The sequence below is a fragment of the Micropterus salmoides genome, unplaced genomic scaffold, assembly GCF_014851395.1.
Source record: "Micropterus salmoides isolate LMB-PRFRI ecotype aquatic unplaced genomic scaffold, ASM1485139v1 Ms_hic_scaffold_8, whole genome shotgun sequence".
Lineage (NCBI taxonomy): Eukaryota > Metazoa > Chordata > Actinopteri > Centrarchiformes > Centrarchidae > Micropterus > Micropterus salmoides.
Window position 1 is genome coordinate 2,559,052 of NW_024044570.1, and position 14,911 is coordinate 2,573,962.

Below are 14,911 nucleotides of genomic sequence, written 5' to 3' on the forward strand. Positions count from 1 at the left end.
AATAAATAAAAAATGAACATATGCAGATTTGCCACCACTAACTATGTTGTTGTTATTATTATGGCATTACTACCTGCAGCACCAACTATACTGAAGGCTAGACGCAATTAAACGTCCCCGTTGTGCGAACATTATAACATCGCCGATGGGGCAGGAGGAGACGGCAAGCGATCCTTCTGCTCCTCCGTTTGAGCAGAGACCAAAGATGTATGTGGCCGAGTGCTTCTGGCAGTCCGTTTGAAAGATGAGCCGTCACGGGAGATTTATAACCGTGTCCTTATTTCAACGCATTTCTCCGTGATTCCGGATTATACAGCAACCGACGAACTTCCTGTAAATAGTCTGAACCATCCAAAAAATGCTTTCACACCAGAAACGAACCGAACCGTGGTTCAGTTTGACCCGGACGGAGACCACCTCTTTTTGCCAAATTTCATGTGTTTGGTCCAGACTGCGGTCCAGGGGACGTTTCACACCCGTATTTTTGGTTCGGACCAAACTGAAAGTCCCAAAGTCCGGACCAAACGAGGCGAGAGACCCGGGTTCAATCCCCCGCTGTGACCCGTCCACCATTGTGTCCCTGAGCAAGACACTTAACCCCTCGTTGCTCTAGAGGCGTGCGACCTCTGACATGTGTAGCAATTGTAAGTCGCTTTGGATAAAAGCGTCAGATAAATGAATAAATGTAAACTTTCATGGCAGATGACTGTTTAACCCCACGATTCTATTTCAACTTTAGATTTTTAACCTGGTGTCGTTTCTTACATTCAGTGTTGGGGAGTAACTAATTACATGTAATTTAGTTACGTAATTTAATTACAAAATAAACTGTAATCCGTTACAGTTACTGTAAAAAATAAATTTAAAAATTTTTAAAAGTATAATTAAATTACAGTTACTCCTGAATATGTTCATAATCAAATTGGGGGGTTACATCTGAATACTTTTTGTAAAAAGCTCGGCTATATGTTGAATAATATTCATTTTGTTGCTTTGCATGTTTTTCTCCAGCCACAGACGGTTACTAAAGTTTGATGCTGTGCTGATGCTTCTGATCTCCTGTTTGAATTTGCAGCGCCACCCGTCTGCCAGTTAAACGTCCTCTCAAGCTGTCTTTAGAAAACAGTTGAACACATTCATTCGATAAGTTACATTACTTTGATAAATTCATTGAGATAGTTGCACGACGCTTCCAGTAACTTGTAATCGGTAACCTATTACATTCCCAACACTGATTATTTTATGTGCGTGTCTTCTTCAATTCGGTTTTCTTGCTCTTTTCTAAATAATTCCTTCCCCGCAGGACATCGGGAGACCAGCAAGGCGTCATGGCGTCTTTAACCCCCCCCCGTAGGATTTTCAAACCAACACAAAAGAAAAGAAAGAAGCGTGTTTCCTGCCTGAATACAGAACGACACGGTGTCATTTTTCATATTGAGGCTGGCAGGGCTGCAGAGGGGGAGCTTTTGGCGGTTTCCTTTCTCCTGTGCAATAAACACCATGTTTAGAGAGAGGAAGGCGGAGGCGGCAGCGGCGGGGAGCACAGGAAACACCAGGTGTCGACAGGAAGAGGGCCGCTGCTGTAGTGTTTTTAAGGAGTCGTCTGGTTGGAATTTGTGCAGTAATAAGAGTCTAACATTTGATTTATTTTACATGTTTAATTTAGTACTGCACATGACTGATAAGCAGGCTTCCTTATGTGCCAATGCTGATTTAATTTTATGACTCTTCAAAGTCATGTTTCACAACTCTGAGACCAAATTTACTTTGTCACGAGCAACAACGTTGGGTTTCTGCCTGATGAAATGTTTAAATACAAAACATACACCACTAGAGCGAGTGGAGACCTTCAAATGTAATTTTTACAAAGAATTTAACGCGCATAATTTATTTTGTTCACAATCTTATTTTATTTATTTGGTAATACTGTAAATATCCACATTTATTATCATTTATTATTATATTCTTAGATTTTTATACTTTATTATATTCTCTTCTTACCAACTTCTACTATTATTTCTATTCCTTCTATGTTCTGCGAGTATCTGTAACAAAGAATTTCCCATCACTAAAGTATTCTTATCGATTCTGATTTTAGCGTGTTAGCATGCTAATATTAGCTAAGTTGCAGTAAACACAGCGTACAGCTGAGGCTGATGAAAGTGTCGGTAGTTCTGCTGGTATTTGGTCATAAACGTGCAGGAACCTCCGGGTTCAACTCCAAATACTGCATTACTATAAACAAAGGTCCGCGTGCTTTTATTTTGTAGGCAAAACCACTAAAGGGGAAGTGACTGTGTGAGTAACTGTTGCTGCCATGACTGAGACCTAAGCATTTATTTATTTATATTTTCTGCCGCTATCAAAGCACCATAATTTGGCAGCGGGCCAGATCCATAATCACAAGCCGCTTTCACACAAAGATCCCGCAATAAACGTAGAAAAAATGTCCGCCAATACGCCGCATTCGCTCTTTCATGCTGAACAAAATATTGCGGCGTAATCCCGCAACCATGTGTGCTTTCATGTAGCGCTCCGGCTTTCCGGGTTACCTCCACTGAGTCCACCTACGCCGCGGCTGCCGGAGTTCTTCCAGCCAATTTTCAAAATAAAGTACCCTGTGCAGCTTCCCAATCGGAAAACAACAATAAACACAAGAGACAAAAAAGAAACCATTTGACTATGTAGCCTACTTAATTGTAGTAGAAGCACAAAAAGCAAGCACTGATTACCAAATCAATAAAATCTAAACATGTCAGCAAAATCGGGCAGGCAAAATGCTTTTATTCTGAAAGGTTTCCTGTGGATATGCAGCCTGAATTTGGCGGAACAAAACGGGAGCAGAGAGAGCTGCGGAGAAGGTAGCAGAAAAACAAAAATGACAAATAAACAACAAGTCAATGCTGAGACACTTCCAATGGACACTGACGCCGGGCTGGGGACCAAACAAAGCCGCGGCGCAGCTGTGGTCAGTGGATTTAGACCGATAAAAAAATGAAACGTCACTCCTGTTCCGGCGTGCCGGGCGTGGCTTTTCACACAGACATCATTCCGCCAACGTTCCCGGCTCAGAGGCTGATCAAATCGGACCCTCCTTTCCGGCTCTGCAAGCCGCCATATTGGCGAAATAATCGTGCAAAATTGGGCAGTGTGAAAGCGTCTTACGCTCTTTGAAAGGTTAGGGGGGGCAGTGGTAGACTGGACAGATGGTTGCAATTCAAACCCTCACCATTAGATGCAATATTATGTAGCTGCAGCACCGGAGGGTGCAGCTGCAGGACCCCCGCAGTCCTGAGGCCGCAGTTCTTTTGCGACAGCGCCATCTAGTGGAGTAGTGGTGGTAATGCACGGCAACACGAAGGAGGTTAACCCTGTCTGCTAGCAGCTGAAGGGTTAACCATTCCACAAGCATATAATCAATAACTTAAAGCCCCCCTCCAGTGTATTTTGACATTTCGAGTCATTTCCTTACAATGTTGATTACCCACATAGTTCGCCAAATATTGTTTGACAAATAGCTTAATTTTGTGCTCAAAGTTGCAAAAGTTGCTTAGTTGTTAAAACGGGGTGGTGACGTATGACTATAGTAATTCCATAAGTCATACGTCATTCTCCACGCCTCGTTAAAAAACTGTCACGCCTCATTAAGTCAGAGCATCAAACCGATAAACATTGCTGTGAGCCAACTAACCAATTTATCATGTCATTTACTTACAGCAGGTATGTCTCTGTGTCTGATTGTTGGTTTGTCTTTCTAGTTTAGTGAGCTAAGTTAACTAAGTTGGGAAGTTAGGTAACAGAGGGTCTCATTTTATTTTTTAGTTTCCTCCTCTTGGTTTAGTGTGCTGTTCATTTTCATTATGGCACTTGTCTTTGTCTCGGACATTGAGACAGTCAAGACCATAACTTTGGGAATATCTATAAATTGCTTTTGCATTGTCTGATTTATTTGTTAACATCCAAACGTTGATTGGATGTGAAACGTGTTGCTTCAAATGCAACCGATAACCCTAATGAAAAATGTGTTGTTCCCGTTAATGACTGTCCCCGCGATGGACTGCATGGAAAAGGAGAGTTGAATAAAGATGCTGACGTTGATTTCAGCTCTTAGTGTTTTTAATGGGAATGTGGATCTTTCAGATCAATCTGATCCCACATTTTATCATGTCTCATGTAATATGGGGAACTGGTCTTGGTCTTGACTTGGTCTCGGTTTAGGCGGTCTTGTCTACAACACTACTACTCACTAGATGCCGCTAAATCTTACACGCTGAACCTTTAAGACAGGTGTTTGGTCATAAACCAAATTGTTGGACACATCGACATGTTGAGCTGAGGGTGGCGCCAGATCTCATCCCGGTCTGAACCACATTTCATCACGTCCATCCAATAGAGCTGTTTGAGTCTGGAACAAAGTGGTGGACCCTCCATACAGCCCTGCCGCTAGCAAAGCCAAACATTTTGATGCATATTTCCAATTAAATCTGATGTTATTAGTGAGCAGGAAGAAGGTTAAAGTGAGTCGACGTCTCCTGCTTCAAATCCGAAGCTACACACATGTGGCCTTTTTCTGTTTTCAGCGATACCTTTGAAATTTGGGTTGAGCAGGTCTTTCCTGGCGTTGCACAGCAGAGCGTTGGTGAAGACGAGGTCCAGAGCGCACAGCAGCAGGTGATACGAGTTCACCAGGTCATCGCTGATCATGGGGAAGTTCCCTGAAAGAAAAACATGACACCACATGAGGGAATTTATTGTGTCTTGGGGCTATGTTGGCACTGCAGAGCACAGCGGGCAGGTTTCAGCTCGACTCTCTACTTGTCAAGACATCGGATACACAGAGAAGTGGGCATTAAGAGAGTTTCATGAGCAGGCATGCCAGATAAGAGCAGGGAAAGTAGATCAGTAACAGCACTCTTCCCCCTCTAATAAACCTCCGTGCTCCCCTGGAGCAAGAAACTGATCAGAGATACCGCGAGTTAAACAACCTTCTGGGTTTTTCAAACATCACCAAGTATTAATTTTTCAGTAAACCAGATGCTCTGCGGCTTGAACGTTATGGTCATACATCAGAAAAACAAACTGAAGCCACTCAGGGGCCGCCAGCAGGGGACAGACTCGTCCACTGAGTCCGGCTGCATTGCGTTATCACAGTCTCGTTCTGTCCTCTGTCTGGTGTCAACTTCCACTGGAAGCGTCTTAGACGTTCAGTGCTGCACCCTCTACCCAACCCTAACCAAAGGAGGCAACTACCCAATCAGAGGCGGAGCTGTCGAAACTCTAGAAGGAAACAAAAAGCTGTAAAGATGCGGAGTCTGCGCAGGGTGTTTTATTTTGAAAATTCACTATGATGCAGCTTCCATAAAAAAAAAAAATAACAGACTCGCTGTGAACTTGCATATTTGGTGAGGGAGACCCGGGTTCGATTCCCGCAGGCACAAACAAAAGTAAACATTAACGCAGTCTCTAAACTTCTGATTCACTCACAGTACAAAACGTAATTTTGCTCTCTTAAAAAAACGATGCATCAATCCAAATCTGTCTGCAGGAATTCCTTAAGCCAAATAAGGAGAACAAAATACAAAAATTTAGAATCAGTTAAGTTTATGAGTCGTGTGGACGGACAAACAGAGTAACTAAGTAACACCGGTGAAAACCTAGAGCAAGAAATAAGAGGACTGGGTTGTTGTCAGTGGCAGCGGGACTTTACATGAGGATGTCCAGCTGACGGCAACAAGCCTGAACTCGCCCTCAGATCAGCGTTAAGTCTGTCACACGCTGATCCGGAGCTCTGCAGCCCTGTTAGGTTCTGACTCTGTTAACATTTACATTTATCCAAAGCGACTTACAATTGCTATATGTGTCAGAGGTCGCACGCCTCTGGAGCAACGAGGGGTTAAGTGTCTTGCTCAGGGTCACAGTGGGGGATTGAACCCGGGTCCCTCACACGTCTAACCACTATGCCAGCTGGTTAATACTCACATTCCCATTATGTACATTAAAAAGGTCTTTGGTTGTGCGAGAATGACTTCCAAAGTTTATCTGAAGTTAATTTGAGGCTTCCAAACCAGGCATGGTGTTCATTTAGTAAATTATGGTCGCATTTAGAGGAACACTGACCTGTTAAAATGACAGCTAACGTGAATTACAGATGCACCTAGCCAGGAGAGAAGGAACGAGAAAATATATGTTTCTAGAGACATGAGACGTCCTTTCCACCGAAGAGTCACGTGAAGCGACGTCCGTGTCTGATCACACCTGGATCAGCTGTCAGTCGGCTGTGCGGCGCGTTGGTACTAGCAGCGTGATTCTGTTACCTGTTCAACAAACACCTGCAGGTTTCTGTGTCTCAGAGGCACAGGATCATTTCTACTGATATTATCTGCATTTATATTTACTGATTCTGATGTTAATTCGTTATTGAATAACCCAGAACACGTCCATGGTGTTTGGATTTATTAGGCCAAATGTTTCAGAGAAAGTGAAATGATGTCACTCTAAGTCGACGCTCAGTTTCAGGCTTTTCCGTTTATTTCCTCTTCTGATCCCCTTTAACACGACTGCATACATTTTATGTGCAAATCACATCACTCATCACTGATCGATCATGTCAATCACACGCATTTTTTAGCGCAGCAGCTTTCATTCACACTTACATCAGCTGATTTTAACGCCGGCTGCTTACATCAGATGCAGTCGGTGAGATCAGCTGGATGAGCGGCTTTATTTTCCTTTGCTGCTTCATTAGAGACTTTAGTGCAGTTTAATGACTTGTCTGACTCCTCAGGCTACGTGTTTACTATGTTTTATCGTCGTCTATTTGGACTAAACACTGGAACAACCAGCCTCGCATGTGACTGAATAGAAATGACGATAAATGATGTAAAGCGTGTTTCTTGCAGACAGACTCTCCGACTCTCTCTGACATTAATTGTCTCCAGAATAAAAGTTGACAGGAGAAATAAAAGAAAGAAAAATCTTTCTAATAAATGAAGAAAGTTGTGTGTGGGGCTTTTATTGTTCAGACCTACAGTGAACTCAGATTTTAACTAGACAGTGACTCATAAAATCAAATTTAACACTTTGCAGCGATAAACTTGAGTTTAATGTTATCTGTCGTGACGCATCAGATCAGCTGCAGAGTCCAATCAATATAACTGCTACCCTGTAAGGGGGCGTGTCGGCCAATAAAAGACACTGTCTGCAAGCGAGGAAACAACAAATAAGAGACTTGAGAAGCAGCCTTTGAAAGATCCTTATATAGAGAGCCTAGGTCCCTCCCCTTTCCGCTCTACTGGACTTTATTTTCGGGAAAAGACGTACGAAGGTCAACGACAAGAGACAACAAATGTTTAGATCTTGATCTGGAATTACACTCTTGACGTTTGTCAGTTCAACATACAGTTTAAATCAAGAACGTCGCAGGACTTGTTGGTGCAGCGACTCTAGAGGGATAAATGAAGCAGTAAATCTTTACCTTTGGCATGGACAAACAAAACCCAGCAGAAGTTGAAGACCTCGGTCACAGTGCAGGGATGACGTCTGGAATGAAAAGGGAAATTTAAATAATAGACCCTGAAATACATCAGCCTATTATAAGGACACACGTATATAAAACATATCTAAAGTTGTGATTTTTCCATGTCTGTAACATTTGTAATAGAAATATACAGATATATACAGTATGTACACACACATACATATATATTACATTTATTCATTTAGCTGGCGCTTTTATCCAAAGCGACTTTCAATTGCTGTTTATGTCAGAGGTCACACGCCTCTGGAGCAACTGGGGGTTAAGTGTCTTGCTCAGGGACACCGTGGTGGATGTGAACCCGGGTCTCTCACACCAAAGGCATGTGTCTTATCCACTGCACCATCACCATATATACCCAGTATAGAAAATGAATGTGTGTTTTATGTATCAGTGTTGAGAATGAAATGAGAGTACGGCTGCAACTACCATTAATTTTCACTATCAATGAATCTGTGGATTACTTTCTCGATTTATTAATTATCTTTTAATCTATGAAAAGTAAAAAAAAACATTTAAAAAACTGTGAAAAATGAATTCCCAATTTCTCAGACGGCACTGTAACATCCTTCACTTTGCTTATTTAGTCAGACTTACAGTCTAAAACGTTAAGATATTCAATTTGATATCATATATGAAAAAGCAAAACTTCACAGTGTCACATCCGAAAAGCTGGAACAAGAGATTATGATTAATCGATTACCAAAATAGTTGCTAATGGATAAATTTGTTGACCGACTAAACGATTAATCAAATGAGAGTCTTTGCTCCACTGTACAAACTCCTCCAGTGCAGGAACTCTGTATCATCAGCAGACTTTATTTACTTTGCAGTGAGGCAGCCCGTCCTCACCAGAGAAACGGCCGTACAGGTCGATGATGCAGCAGCTTATTACGACCCGTATTTATGAGTTTAGTTAGGCCGCGACCTCTAGTTGCAGAAAAGCCAGGTGATGTAGTATAAAGGGCAACAAAGTCTGTGTAAGGAGGCGGTGGGGGGGATGGACGAGTCCAGTAAACTCAGGACTTTCACTCAGGAGGCCGAGGTTCGAGTCCCGTGTGAAAGAAAGTCAAAGGTGGCGTGTTTTAATTTAAATAATGTTTTAGGGCTGGGCGATACGGCCAAAAATGTTATCGCGCTAAAAAAAATGAGACTATTCGATATCGGTAATTATCACGATAAATATCAAATCATTAGTTCTTTCAGGTTTAAAGGCAGATTTTTGCTCCTGAGTGACACTGGAAGAAACCAGATGGTTAGTTATGTGGTTTAACTTTTCTTTATGTTCTGAACAGCGAACAGCTTCACAAGTCTGAAGTAGAACATTCAAAACTATTATGATAAAATTATTTTTCTTAATTAATATTTTAAGTGCTTATTTGTTTGTAATTCAAATGAATTTAATAAAATATTTATTGACAACATATTGAACATTTATGTTGTTATTGAGGAAAATTACATTGCGATAATTGTCATTGTTTTATTGCCTAACCCTAGATGACTTACATCAGGTTACTTACATAATGTACTTATTTTAACCTAAACCGAACCAAACTACCACCTTTTTTACAAACTTTACCACATGTTTAACATCCTTTGACTAAGGTAACTTTGCTGAAGGTCGCTGGACTGATACACTCGTTCATGGCGTTTAGGGATAAACAGTCATATATGTCGTTTTGTGACACTTGATTGGGCCGCGCAAAAAAACAATAATGATAATTATCTTGACATAATTTTCCTCAATAACAAAATAACAAATGTTCAATTAATGTTTGATTAAATTCATTTGAATCACGAACGAATCATTACTTATATTTTCTATTAAGATATTTATTTGTTTTGTTTTACTTAACTCGTGCATATTTGTTGAAAACTGATTTTATCAGAATAGTTCTGAATGTTCTGCCTCAGATTTGAGAAGTGATCCGCTGTTTGTTCTGACCAGAAAGAAAAGTTTAAAACCACATTAACTTTTACTCAGGAGCAGAAATCAGCCTTTAAACCTGACAGAAATAACGATTTAACATTTATCCTGATAATTATCGATATCGAATGATATAAAAAAAAATGTATCGTGATGAAATTTTTGGCCGTATCGCCCAGCCCCACGTTTAGGTATGAGGACGGGTTGTGTGAGGATGTTCTGCCATTTTCAACAGTTCACGTCCCTGAAAAGGACCAAAATACCAAACAAGCAACAGCTGATGTTCTGCTGAGGTCACAGGTCACGATGTCCCACCTCTGTTTGCGGCTGCGGTGAACTCGGGGCGGATCCTCCGACGGGGCCTTGAAGATGGCCTTGAAGATGGGAACGTACTTCTTAAAGATCACCGCTGACACGGTGAAGTTTCTCTCCAGCTTCTCGGTGCTCTGACGGAAGTCCTGAGGCAGGTTGGCCATGTCCTGCCACTTCTTCATCTTATTAAAAAACTCAATCAGGCTGCGAGGGAGGACAGAGGAACCAGCAGTGAAATATAAATGTACAATATAACTATAACAGAAACATACAAATAACTTCTCGGCAGTTTAAGCAGACAGCTTCGTACATCACATCACAACATGCCTGGAATTATATCAGGGTGTGGCGGTGTTGTTTTCACAGGCCTCAGGGGAAAAGTTTAACATGTGATCCAGGATCTGCGAGATGACTCTGTCTGTTTGTCTTTAAAGGACTGTACCACAATGATTGGGGGGGGGGGGGGGGGGACATTAGGTTTCCCTCTCTTTGACTTCCCACCACATTTCAAAATAATATTTGTTTATTGACATATTTACCATAAAACTTTAATAGCCCAGGCTTTTATTTGCTTAAATCACTGAACTCACCCGGCCTGTATTTGGAACAAGCCTTTAATTCCTTTACCATGCAGGTAAATCCGAATTGTTTCCGTAAAATGAACTAAACATGCAGGATAAGCGGTTGACGATGGATGGAAATGAACTAAGCAACTGAACTGTGGAGAGATCCAACTATGTGTAGCATGTCTATATTAACAGTCATATTAATATTCACAATCTAAGCAGCTTAGAAGCAGCTAAACCAGGTGACCCGGTGGGCTTTGAGAGGTTTTATACATCCAAGGATCTTCTATAATAACCAGACCAGGCTTCTAATTGAGACCTGCGTTTATTTGTCAAAACGTGGAGCCACACCAGGCCAGTCAAAGCGACAGGAAGCTAACTGGAACTCTGCTTTTAATTTAAGTTTTGTGGTAATTAACACCGTTAAATCGGTACAGCTCGTTTGTCATGTACCCCGATTTGAACCTTAATATTTTACTGTAACTTCAAACGTGCACGTTGATAAAACCCTGATACAGAGACACGGCTGTTGTCCTTAATGGCAAAGTGAACCTTTAAATTATTTATGTAACTGTACTACAAATGAAGGCAGAAATAAAATGTAAACTTAAGACGCACTCCTTCTCAGCCAAAACCAAAAATTACAAAAATGTTCCCATTTTTCTGACCCCGTCTTGCACCGTGATCATTTTCAGGTCGCAGCAGTCCCTGCAGAGTCTGCAGGTGAGTGCACAGGTGCATTATGGGCCTACCTAATTTCTGAGCAGCGTAGGATTCTGGTCAGAGAGACGTAGTTCCCCTCGACGGTGCCTTTTCCCACCGTCGGCACAGAGGACCTGCACGCCACGTAGAGAGCACAGGCCAGCCAGTGCAGCTCGCTGCCCTGCACAGGAGGGAGAACATTTACAGGGAGGGTTAATCACAAGGAAGGAAAAGAAACAGATAAGTGAGAGGGAGACTGTGCAACACATATTTTTGCTGCTGAATATATTAGGGTTGCAGATTGCAACCATTGACTGTGTATAAGAAGTGGGCGTAGTCATGGTGACGTCACCCGTTGGTTTGTGGACCGCTGTTTTGAAGCCTCGAGTTTGGCCAATAGGACGCCGCCGAGTTTTTGCAACCAGCTGCACCGGAAGTGACCATATTTGGACGAGACGGTGGCGCTAGCTAGCTTGCTTAGCTAGATGCATCTGTAGTTCACTTTTAATTAAGCTGATAAGTTTGTCCAGAGAACAACAGTCTAAAAACTACATGTGCTCACCAGAGAAAATGAACAGCCGACTCCTAATAAGCTTTCAATAATCATCTTGTAGCCCCGCCCTAAAGCCTCCCCTGCTTCCTGGTCGCTGTTCCACTAAAGGGGATCATCATTTACTAAATGAACATCATGCTGTGTTGAAGAAGACTTGAAACTAGCGACTGAGACCAGAAACTCATCAGGAAAGTGTTTACTGAGGGAATAAATCAGCTGACAAGTAGAAACATTTTCTCATTATTTCTAATGGAGTTCAACAGGTTTCAGAGATTTCGTGTTCGCATCAGTTCTCTGACCGGAAGCTTCCCGCTTGGTTGCAACTACTGAGTTAATTATTAATGAATTAATCAAATAATCATTTGTCCTCTGAATATAAGAAAGAACTGATACATTTCTGTTGTAATGTCCCAGCACACATTGTTGCTTTAAATGTCTCGTTTTGTCCGAAAAACAGTCTAAAACAACAAAGATATTCAGTTTACCGGTGTGTGACCAAGCTTCCTGTTCTGATCGGTTCTGTTAAAAACTAATGGGGTCACCGGGAGTCCCTCGTAGGGATCCTTTCCATGATGCGGTTAGTCAGAGCCTGTCAACAAGAAGCACTTTTTGTGGACTTTAAACCTGTTGCATCCTCTGCAGCCAGTTCAGCTGCCGGCTGAAGCATCTACTGCATGCAAAACCTTCTGTACCCAACACCAACTTACAGTATGTGAAAGTAAGTTTACAAATACAGGAATAACCCTTTAACTATGTATATACCACGGGGTAAACTCCTGGGTACTTCATTCTACAACAATGCATCGTATTGTCTAAACTGATCATCTGCTTTATGGAAAATCTTAATCAGATAAGCAACTAGTAAGTGCTGTTAAATACATGTAGTAACAAGTCTGTTTGCCATAGTAGTATGAAACACCATAAAATACAATTATTCCAGTAAAAATGTACTTAAGCTTAGTACTTTAGTAGTTGATTTCCAGCAGTGTGCACGAGGGTTTCAGGCTAAAGTTACTCTATAAATAAACTTTATATAATAACCTTCATTAACCATCAGTCAGTCTGCTGTGTGCTGGAAATCCTCCCCTCTAGTGGCGTCCTGCTTATCCACGCAATATAATTACCACGTACTGTTAACATGTACACACATATACTGCATGTGTTTACATTATATCAGAGGGACATGTTTGTTTAGCATCGCAGTAACCTGTTTGTAGAAAGCTAACCATTATATTCATAACAATATGCGCTCAGACACAGTGGTTTAAGGGGTTTTAATGGTTTTAACAAGTCATTCAAACCCAAGACGGCATGTTTTAAACTGTTTTTCTTTTGTTCTGTTACAGTAAGAAGACAGAAAGTTGGCTGGGGTGTAACGTTAGACTGTTAGCTTGCTATAACGTTACGGTAAATATGGTCACGGTGCGAAAGCGGCGCCGGGGTTAGCGGGAACAGCAACGACAGACACAAAAATGAGGGTTAACAGATGAATTTTTGTTTTTTACCTCTAATGTAAAGTTCCTGCTGATGTTTTCGTAGGTCTTCCACGCCTCACTGCTCGCCTCTTCGTCCATATTCAAAGCCCGACACAGATCTTCAAACCCGGTTCGGGCTTTCTGCAAAAAGTCGTCCTCGTCGCTCATTTTTAAATGTATTTTTGGGGCTTTTCTACAAGCTTACCGAGTTAAAAGCGGATTCGATGGAAAGAGAAGAACGCCAACAAGTAAATCAGACCGTGTTTAAGCAGCTATTACCCAGAATATTACCGTAACAGCGTTATTACCGTGATGTAAAAGGTCCACGGCTCTGTACAGTGTGGCCATTTAAAGGTCTTTTGACTGACAGGTAACGCGTAGCCGCTGCGGGCGTACGCACGCTCACATCCCAGTAGTGTTACGTCACTTATGTGCGTACTGTACGTAGAGAATAGCAGAAACGTGCGTCTCTTACCCCAGCCCACTAAACGTGCGTAGCTGCGGCTGGATGGGTGGGGCGAGGAAATACTACTACTTCCGGTTGTTTTTGTTTTGGCAGAACTGCGGTCTGAAAAAGCAGAAAGATTTATTAAATAGTGATTTTTAGAAAGTACGAGCGTGATAATGTTGTTGTTACAGCTTTATAAGCATTTAACGTTTTGGAGTCAGGCGTCGGCTTTTAAAATAACACTACTTTCCGTCAGAAAATCTGCTTCACAGACACAAAGTGTTAGAAAACAGAAGTAACAGACGCAGTAACTCACTGTAGCAAGCACAAATCCTGCGGTGTTGTGTGAAGAAGTACTGAGATCCACTGGCAATACCAGCATAAGAACTCTATTGCAAGATAAATTTCCTACATTCATTATTTTACTTGAGTAGAAGCAGTGGTGGAAGAAATACTCAGATCCTTTTGCAATACCAATATGTAAAAATACTCTATTGCAAGTAAAAATCCTGCATTCATTATTTTATCTGAAGTAAATATGTAAAAATAAAGTAAAACTGGTGGTGATGGAACAGCGGTTGAGATACTTGTCTTTGGTGTGAAAGACCCGGGGTTCGAATCCTCTGCGAGAAACCATTGTGTCCCTGAGTGAGACACTTCGACCTCTGACATACTTAGCAATTGTAAGTCGCTTTGGATAAAAGCAAAATGAATAAATGCAATGTAAAATACCAACATTCATAATTCTACTTGAGTGAAAGTACAGAAGTATTTGATTAAAATGTCGCCTACTGTAAGTATCTAAGTACTTATTATATTGGAGTTAAATTACAGACAGAGGTTTCTTTTTAGTCCTGTGTGAACAAAATGTTTTAAAGTTCTTGTGGACAGTTTATTTTGTTGTACAAGATCAAACATTTTTTTTTCAGGATTTCTGAGGCTCTGTATTAAATATATACCATTAGGGCATTGATATTGTTGACATGTTAAAAAGTTAAACAGCATTTTAATGTAGCTGGTTGAGATGGAGTCATTGAGTGTAACTAACTTGCATGATAAATAAAATATAATTGGTATTAGTGCATTGACTTTGGTGAGCTCATGGAGTCCAGCCTGAACAGGTCCAACTAATAACCACATATTATCACGTGTCCATAATAATCTGCATTATTTTAAGTGTGCAGGACCTTTCGTCTGTAATAATTTTGATCATGTTTGATCTTTAATAATCAGTGACTATGACTGATAAAATAATGCAGTGGAGTAAAAAGGACAGTACTCACCTCTGAGATGTAGCAGAAGTATAAAGCAGCATCAAATGGAAATGCTCAAGTAATATACCTCAAAATTGTCCTTAAGGACAGTACTTGAGTAACTTACTCTCCACCGCTGTA

At 41.2% G+C, this 14,911-nt stretch overlaps 1 protein-coding gene across 2 annotated transcripts in view; it reads right to left on the reverse strand.

Annotated features, from left to right (window-relative positions):
• Positions 1 to 13,446, reverse strand: part of rbl2 (retinoblastoma-like 2 (p130)) — a 37,990-nt gene extending 24,544 nt beyond the window's left edge. For both annotated transcript variants that reach the window (XM_038705427.1, XM_038705426.1), the window contains exons 1-5: positions 13,100 to 13,446; positions 11,092 to 11,222; positions 9,777 to 9,977; positions 7,475 to 7,539; positions 4,587 to 4,715 (exon numbers count right to left, since the gene is read on the reverse strand). In XM_038705427.1, coding sequence (XP_038561355.1) covers positions 4,587 to 4,715; positions 7,475 to 7,539; positions 9,777 to 9,977; positions 11,092 to 11,222; positions 13,100 to 13,237 — 664 coding nt within the window. In that variant the 5' untranslated portion in view covers positions 13,238 to 13,446. The remainder of the gene's footprint in view (positions 1 to 4,586; positions 4,716 to 7,474; positions 7,540 to 9,776; positions 9,978 to 11,091; positions 11,223 to 13,099) is intronic.
• Positions 13,447 to 14,911: the final 1,465 nt, after the last annotated feature.